Here is a 7,793-nt window from a genome sequence, read left to right as displayed (position 1 = left end):
TACATTATAAAATTAACAGGTTTACAAAATAGTCTTGCCAAACTTTTATTTTTGAATTGTAAAGTCAATGATTATGGTGTTAAAATAAGTACCAAGAAAATACAAATTTAATATGCTAATTTCATGCTCATAAGAGTAACACGGAAACAATGGATATACTGCACAACCTAACCAAATTACAAAAAACCAGAACCCACAAACTTCACTATCTTCACAGAGAGCACTCTTACATATCTTACTGTAACTTTGCAAGACACCTCGATGCAATACACAATCTTTGTGTGAGAATCTTTCTATTCAGAGATAACAACTCAAGGAAACTATGCGAGTTAAACAACTTTCAGACCAATTCATGATGACAGTTCATGAAGGACTGTTTTACTTGAAGGATTTCATACCTATAGGTATTTTTCAAAGGCTCAATATTATGTCAGGAGTGGGGCGGCTAGAGGAAAAGTTGGAAAATTATTTGAGACTATTCTATTCCATTCTCTCTAAAGATGCTTGCAAAATGGACAAGGTTTTTATGGGGTAAGGCTAAAATATTCTCATTTCATTTTTCACTAATATGAACCTTGTGACTGCAAGGTTCCACGGCTGGATTTGCATGATTAGTTACCAAAACACTCACTTGAACTCACAGTAACCAATACATAAACTTTGCTATCATGACACTTGCCTATACACACTCAGTAGTAATAAACTTTTATATCATATCAACAAATCTCTGGTAACAGTTAAGCAAAACTCAAAATGGAGTGTATGTAATTTGCTCATGTTATGACAACTTTTGATTATATGTAATTAAAACAGCCATTTGAACAAGTTACTCTAGTTGTAATTACATACTGTACCATTGTATCTCACTAACTGTAGATTGATGCTTTTAAGCAAATCTAAAACCAGTATTTTTTTTTCCACGGTACAACAACTAGGAAAAGGTTTTTTTGTGGTTTGTATTTTTTTTAATTTTTTTACAATTTTTTTTCTTACACTAAACAGTAATCACACAGCAAATGAATATTGTGCAATTGAACAAATACCTAGTAGTGTTTTGTTTATGCAAAAACACTGACCAAACGTTTAGTTATTTACTGTAAAGGCAAGGCCATGGGTGGTTTTATGGAGGTCTTTGCAATTAATAGCATAGTTACTCCAGAACAGACACTGAATTTGAATTACTTGTTTAACTGTGGCAAAAATCCAGTTGGGTTAGGCAAAGGCACCGTAACATGTTGAGCAGAATGTGTTGTCTGAACTTTTAATCGTGGGACTGGCTAATATATGAAAATTCTGTATTCCTATATCTTTATAAAATGTTATCATTAAAAGTAATTGCACTCTCAGTGCATAGAATGCTTTGTAGAATTATGAAAACAAAGAACTATGATTGCACTTCCATTAAAGTGTCTCTTAAAATACAGCATAGCTGTTGCTAACTCACTGTATTTTAATATTTAAAATAACTGTTTAACAGCAGCATTAGGTTTTATTAACTTAAGATACAGGCTACATTTAATTAAATGCAGTCACCATGGCAACGCATGCCAGTTAAATTTAGAGAAGCAATGCTACCCAGTGGTTTCTTTCACTGCTGAGAATTGTGGGATCAGTTGGATAGAGTAACACTGCACTGTTTCGTTAGGCTACTGCCAGTTAACTATTCACAGTTTGGCACATTTGGACTGTAAATAGACATGAAAAAATCTTTGATTTTAATGGGAAAGAATATCCCCTAAAACTTGTTCCTGGAGCAGTACTAAAGAGAAGCATTAAATACCTCCGTTCACACTGCTAACAAAAATGGAAAATGAGTAAGGAAAAGTTACGGAAACCAAAACCAAAATGCAAATGAACTGCTGGATGTTATTTGGGTGAAATAATGAGCTCTAAAAAACGGAATAAACTATTTCTTAGGAAAACCAACCAAAATAATCAGTGTAAGCCTTTAATCCATACTTTCAAGTTAAGGATCATCAACCTAAGGCTAAACAGATGCTGCATTGTATTAGGAATGTGGAATACAACCTACTTATTCCTTTCTCTTGAGAGCAAAAAGGCAAGTACTACCTAATTAAATGTGAAGGATATTCCTTGAAAGGTTCACATTATATGAGGAACTACAATTCAAGAGAACTCCTAAATATCCGTTGTTACGTCAGTGGTTACAACTGAGCTGTAATGATGTGGATCAAAGCCTCCATAATGCTTACTCCACATACTGTACCATCTGTCACCACCATTCTTTTACCCCAGATTTAGTTTTGATTCATACCAGATGCACATGTTCAATCCATTCACTTGAGGTCTGAGGAGTCTGACTTGAAGTATCTCCTGAAGCATCCAGGGTGCTTGTTACCTCCCTGTTACTGTCACCAATCTGTGATACTGTTTCACCCCGAATAATGTTTTCTTCAGAAGTGCTTTCCTCTGTTTGGGTTCCTCTGCCTTCGTTTTTGAGTGCATCCTCAAACAGTGCATGCTCTTCCTGAGGCTCCAGCCCTGTGTCTGTAAGATTTGGCTGCCCTGCTGACCCATCTTCAGTACTGGGTTGCTGTGACTCCTCGTCTGTTTCTGTACTTGTTGAGGGGATCAGAGCAATACTCTGTGGGTTCATGTCATGAAACCAGGCCATAATATTTCCAAGTAGATTTTCATTGGCATTGGGATCTTGACTGCTGGAATCAGCATCACTAGACGTTGAGTACAGCCCACTTCTTGTATCGCTGCAGGGGTGTGAATGAAGACGATCAGCTGAAAAGGGATCACTGCCTGCCCCCAGTCTCATCAGACTGTCACCGAGTTCTAACAGCTCAGAGCTGCTCAAAGCGCCTCTCGGGTTGTCTATACTTATGGGAGCAGAGTCCAGTCTTGTAGGCAAAGAGGTACCTATTGCTCCTAAAGATGCCTCATTATTTAGAAAGTCTCTAGTTTCTTCATCTATGGCCAAGCCAGATTCTTGTAACGATAGCTGAATAGCTAGCAGGATGTTTGGATCATCTTCATCCAGAGAACTCAGAGCCTGTGGAAAATACACAAGGTTGCTCTCAGAATAAAACTTGCACCTTGTTACATGTTTTGATTTGAAAAGTAATTTGGGCTTAAATCTGAAATTCATTCATTATTCCTACATGTCAATCATCAGAATCAATTTTTACTGACAGAGCTGACAATACAATTTGAAAGGTGAGTTGTCACATTTGTGATTGTTTAGCAATTCTTACCGGTGTGAATGTGTAATTTGTTGTCCTAGATTCTCCCTTTCTCAGTGAGGGATTAAGAAAATTTGCAGAAAGACAAAATGACACAGAGAAGCAGAGCAGAGGAAGGCAAGCAAAGCAGAGAGAATGGAAAAGAGATTAGGGGAGATACCTGAAGAGAATCCTGGTTTTCAGAGCGACTGACAGGGGTATAGTCATGAAGCGAAGAGCTGTGCAGAATACCCATAGAAGCTGAACTCACCATGGAGGTGCCATGTCTTCTACTACTGCCACCTTCCTGAGTGTCTGTTTGGGCAATCGAAACAAAAATGGTTGAGGAACCAGCGAGGAAGCCTTCTCCACTATTATCTACTGACAGAATCTACTCCTTCCTTTTGGATTCCAGCTGTGTCATTTTACTCCTTTATGAAATAGTTTTACTCCTGAATAAAGTAATCCAAACCACTCCTTTCACACCAACTCTTACACAGCAGTAAAACTCCAGTCCCACTGTTTTAGGAGTGACTGCCTGGCTCAGTTGTGTCTTTCTGCTCTCAGGACCCTCCTTCTCTTTGAAAGGACTGGCTATGCCATCAGGAGCATGAACCTGCTGGCAGAAGGGGCAAAGTGCTTCTAAGGCACATACATGATTTATGGAAAGCCCTGAAAAATACTGCACATGGACACAACACAGGATGCATTTACAGGTGGACTGCAAATAATGTTTGCCCATTTCTCGTTTTTTTCAATGACAAAACCTCATCTGTCTGGTTAATATTACAATAATTTTACCATAACATTGCAGCACAATTACAAGTAGAGTCATTAGTGTATACTTCAGCAATTACTGACATTGCTGTTTTCTTAAAACAACCGAGGAAAAAAAATAGAAGTAAAATGCTCTTACCAGAAAAAAAAAAACTGCTCTGTAATAAAAATAAATGTAACTCTTGACTTTGGAATATGGAATTTTCCACTTCAAAACTCAAAATGAAATAGACTGAGGCAAACTAATACTCCCTTGCAGGCTTTATCAGTGTGCACTGGTCATCACTGCCACATCCAAGTGTTCATTCAAATTCTAGTCCTCAAACTCACAAGTCTGTTTTGCACTCTATTTGCAACAGGGAAGAACCAAGGCTCACCAAAATTCTGGTTACTTTTTCTAAAATGAAGAAGGTATTTGATTCTTCTTCCTCAGTAAGGGATTTCTCCTTTTGGTTTTAAAGAACAAGCTGCATATAGGAGGTTTGTGAGACACAGCAATGAGCTTGTGCAGCTCAGAGACTGAGCACATGAACTGGCAGCTCTGAAGAAACAGCATCACAGTATGATTTGGATTTGAGCTATTTTTGTACCTTTGCTAAGGTCCTGGCAGAGCTGAGACAGCCCAGACAGCCAAATTACAGTGACCTTAAGGGACTATGCTACCAGCTGTAGCACTGCTCAGAGGAGCAGCATGCTGGAAGTCACAGCCCATGCCAACTTGTTTCCTGGCTACTTTTGCCAATACAGTTTCTGAGCAGAGGTTTGGAATACAGCCTATGACTACCTTCCACAGGTCTGCACCAGGGGAACCTTCTTCTGCACTCTTTATGCACAACTGGTCCTTTGAACTTCCATAAAAGAGCTGGTGTATTATATAAATGTGCCCTTCAAAATTTCTTCAGAAAAGCAAACCTGCTCTAAATAGCTGAGGAGTTGTTAGTGGGAAGATCAATGCATTTCTCTCTAAGAAGAGGAGCAGCCACAATGAAGTCAACAACACTTCTAAGATCACATAAAAAAAGAGATAAGCCTTTATGTTGTATCAAGGAAAATGCAGCAATGTATCTGAAACTTCTCTAAAGTGTATCCACAGAAGAGCAAACACTCTGGTCACTAATAGCAATTTCTGAAGCAGGAAGAGAAAAAAAACAGCCCCAGGCAAGTACATACCTAATGTACTCTCACTGGGGTCGTCAGGATCCGGAGTATTACTCAGCAGACTGTGCATGTCTCCGCGCCGACGCTGTCTGTGCCTCCTCCGATACTGAAATTCAGCATATTCCTGCATAAACCAAAGGTTACAAAACACAGGGCAGCATGCAGTACTATTTTTCTGAGTAACAAGCATCACATTTTTTTAAAAAAAAAAAAGTGTGATTTTATATGTTTCTTATAAAATCACCTGTTTTCAGAAAAATGCATTGCTAGTTGTATCATGCAACACTTAACATAAACAACAAAAAATCCAAGGAAATCCTAAATCTATAAAATAATGAATTAGCAAAGAAAAATAGTTGAGATATTACCAACATTTTAATACTTGCAATCTCCTTATTTAAGAATACCAAGTACACATTTTTTGCTTAAAAGCTTTGATGCCAAACTTTATATACACAAACACTGACAAACTTTTCAATGGATGTGAATCTATTTATTTAAGAAAATAAAAACAAGTAATGTGAACTAGACAATGGATTATCTCAGAGTCCCTGTTGCCAACAATTCCTAGTAGAAAATAACCTTTGCAAGACTACAAAAAGCTGGCAGACATACACCAGGGCTCAATATGCTTTTCCCAGCCTCCAGGACACTATGGCTTAGGAACTTCTTAAGCCACAGCTGATACTCTTCTGCTGAAGATGGATTTTTAGTCCATGAATTACAAATCTCCTCTATTTTTGCCTAACTTGAGCTGCTACAAGCCATACCACATGCATTTGAAGTCCTGCAGCCTATATTTTCACATACTGTGTGTATTTACCAAGACAGTTTATGTAACATTTATGGAAAGGACTCACTCTTGACCACATCAAGCTAACATCCCAAGGGTTAATTATCTTAATACTCGGAGGCAAATATTTTTATTTCCATACCTTTCCTAATATTAAGAAACTGATTTTATGCTTGAAGACAAATTTCCTGGTATCTTTTTTGGTATGTACAGCTGACACTGAACCTGACTGTGTAGGTAGGATCTTTGGTAATTTCAGTTACTCATTTACACAAGGAATAAAAATAAACACACAGGTACTAGCTCTTCTCTTCAGAAAAGAATCCTGCTATTTATTTCCCTGAGCCACAAGTTGGGAAATCTGTAATCTAAAGGCTTCATTTGGCCAAATGAATTGGGAATGGTAACATTACCAACAGCTTTCCTTCCTTACATAGAATGTCTCAACAATCTACAGTACCTAAAACTTTAAACCAGAAGTGTCATTTCTCTTACACAGTGACCTTATTAATGTTTATGATATTATGACAGTGTGTTTTCTTTCCATGAACTGTTTCAGACTAAGTTCTGATTCATAATGTCATATACAAGCCAAAAGGAATAGTCACAAAATTACCAGCATGGGCGAATTTTTATCTGTGTAACAAGTTCCATGAAAACTGTAAGACATGAAAGTAGCTTTACTGGACCAGACAAAAGGTCCATTTATCCCAAGATTCTGTCTTCAACTGTTGTTAGCAGTATATGCTTGCTAGTCAATGGAACACCATAAAAAACAGGGCAAACACAAAGTGATTGTTCTCTAAAATATTCTTCCAGCTCTTAGGAAGCTCAGGGATTTTCTAAATGGAAGTCAGTGCCCCAAACAACACACAATCAAACCTTGATATAGAACAATATAACTCAATTATCTTAAAAATATATATCACTTTGAATCAGAAAAGGGATAATGGGAAGTGACCTCTGAGCACTAAGATTTATTAATCATATCAGAAGTTATCTTCCATTTGTTAGCAATAAAATAATGGATTTTAGCAATAACCATTTAACTTTTGGTTGCTTATTAACCTTTAGAAAGACATCTTAAATACTACTTATGAGAGTTCATTTCTCATTACATGGAGTAATTTTCTACGTGTGAGCAAGAGAAGCTTTAATTTTGTTGGGTAGGCAGATCTTGGTTTCACACCATGTTCTACAACAACCAGCATTCCTTGCTCAAAGCAGTAAGATTTTGTTTCCTGTCATTCTACTACTTGTCATGTAAAAGATTTTGTAGTGAAATTCACTAAAATAAACGAAGATACCATTATTAATTCTACAAAATTCCTTCGGCATAGGTGGTTGCAAGTATCCTTGATAGCTACATAGCAAAGAAACCAACTTGCATCATACAGTGCCACATTTAGGCAAATCATAAAGACTTGCAAGCAATCGTCTAAGCATGGCTGCAATGGCACCTACTGCTAAACAGCTCATCAACACATTTCTCATCAGCCTTTGCTCATAACCAGTTCCAATGACGACACAGTAACATCACAATGAGTTCGACGTTACCAAATGTGGAACTATTTCCAAAGAGCAAACTAAAGGAACTAGACGGGAGAAGCAAGCTGATCTGTTGTAGAGAAGCAAGCTATTTTCTCACCAGCATGATGCTCACCAACAACAATAGCAAAGGAAATATATAGGCAAAGTACGTGGAGCTTTTCTAGGATGCTTACAAATGACTAGCTACAAAGAAAACAGCAGCAAGGAAATGCTGAAACGAAGTTTCCTTCCTGCCTGAGTGCTTTAATCTAATGTTCTCAAAACATTAAATAAAACTTAAGATGATAAAGGAAAGCTTTATAGGAAATTTCTCATTTTTTAGG

General features: G+C 37.4%; 1 protein-coding gene across 2 annotated transcripts in view; it reads right to left on the bottom strand.

The window, feature by feature from the left end:
- Window positions 1-629: 629 nt before the first annotated feature.
- ANKIB1 (ankyrin repeat and IBR domain containing 1) overlaps window positions 630-7,793 on the bottom strand; it is a 56,127-nt gene continuing 48,963 nt past the window's right edge. The window contains exons 17-19 of one of the 2 annotated variants that reach the window (XM_009080732.1): window positions 5,139-5,250; window positions 3,373-3,506; window positions 630-3,022 (exon numbers count right to left, since the gene is read on the bottom strand). In XM_009080732.1, coding sequence (XP_009078980.1) covers window positions 2,270-3,022; window positions 3,373-3,506; window positions 5,139-5,250 — 999 coding nt within the window. In that variant the 3' untranslated portion in view covers window positions 630-2,269. The remainder of the gene's footprint in view (window positions 3,023-3,372; window positions 3,507-5,138; window positions 5,251-7,793) is intronic. The other variant, XM_009080733.1, reaches the window with a different exon arrangement.

Source organism: Acanthisitta chloris, unplaced genomic scaffold (assembly GCF_000695815.1).
Source record: "Acanthisitta chloris isolate BGI_N310 unplaced genomic scaffold, ASM69581v1 scaffold14978, whole genome shotgun sequence".
Lineage (NCBI taxonomy): Eukaryota > Metazoa > Chordata > Aves > Passeriformes > Acanthisittidae > Acanthisitta > Acanthisitta chloris.
This window is presented reverse-complemented; position numbering and strand designations above follow the sequence as displayed.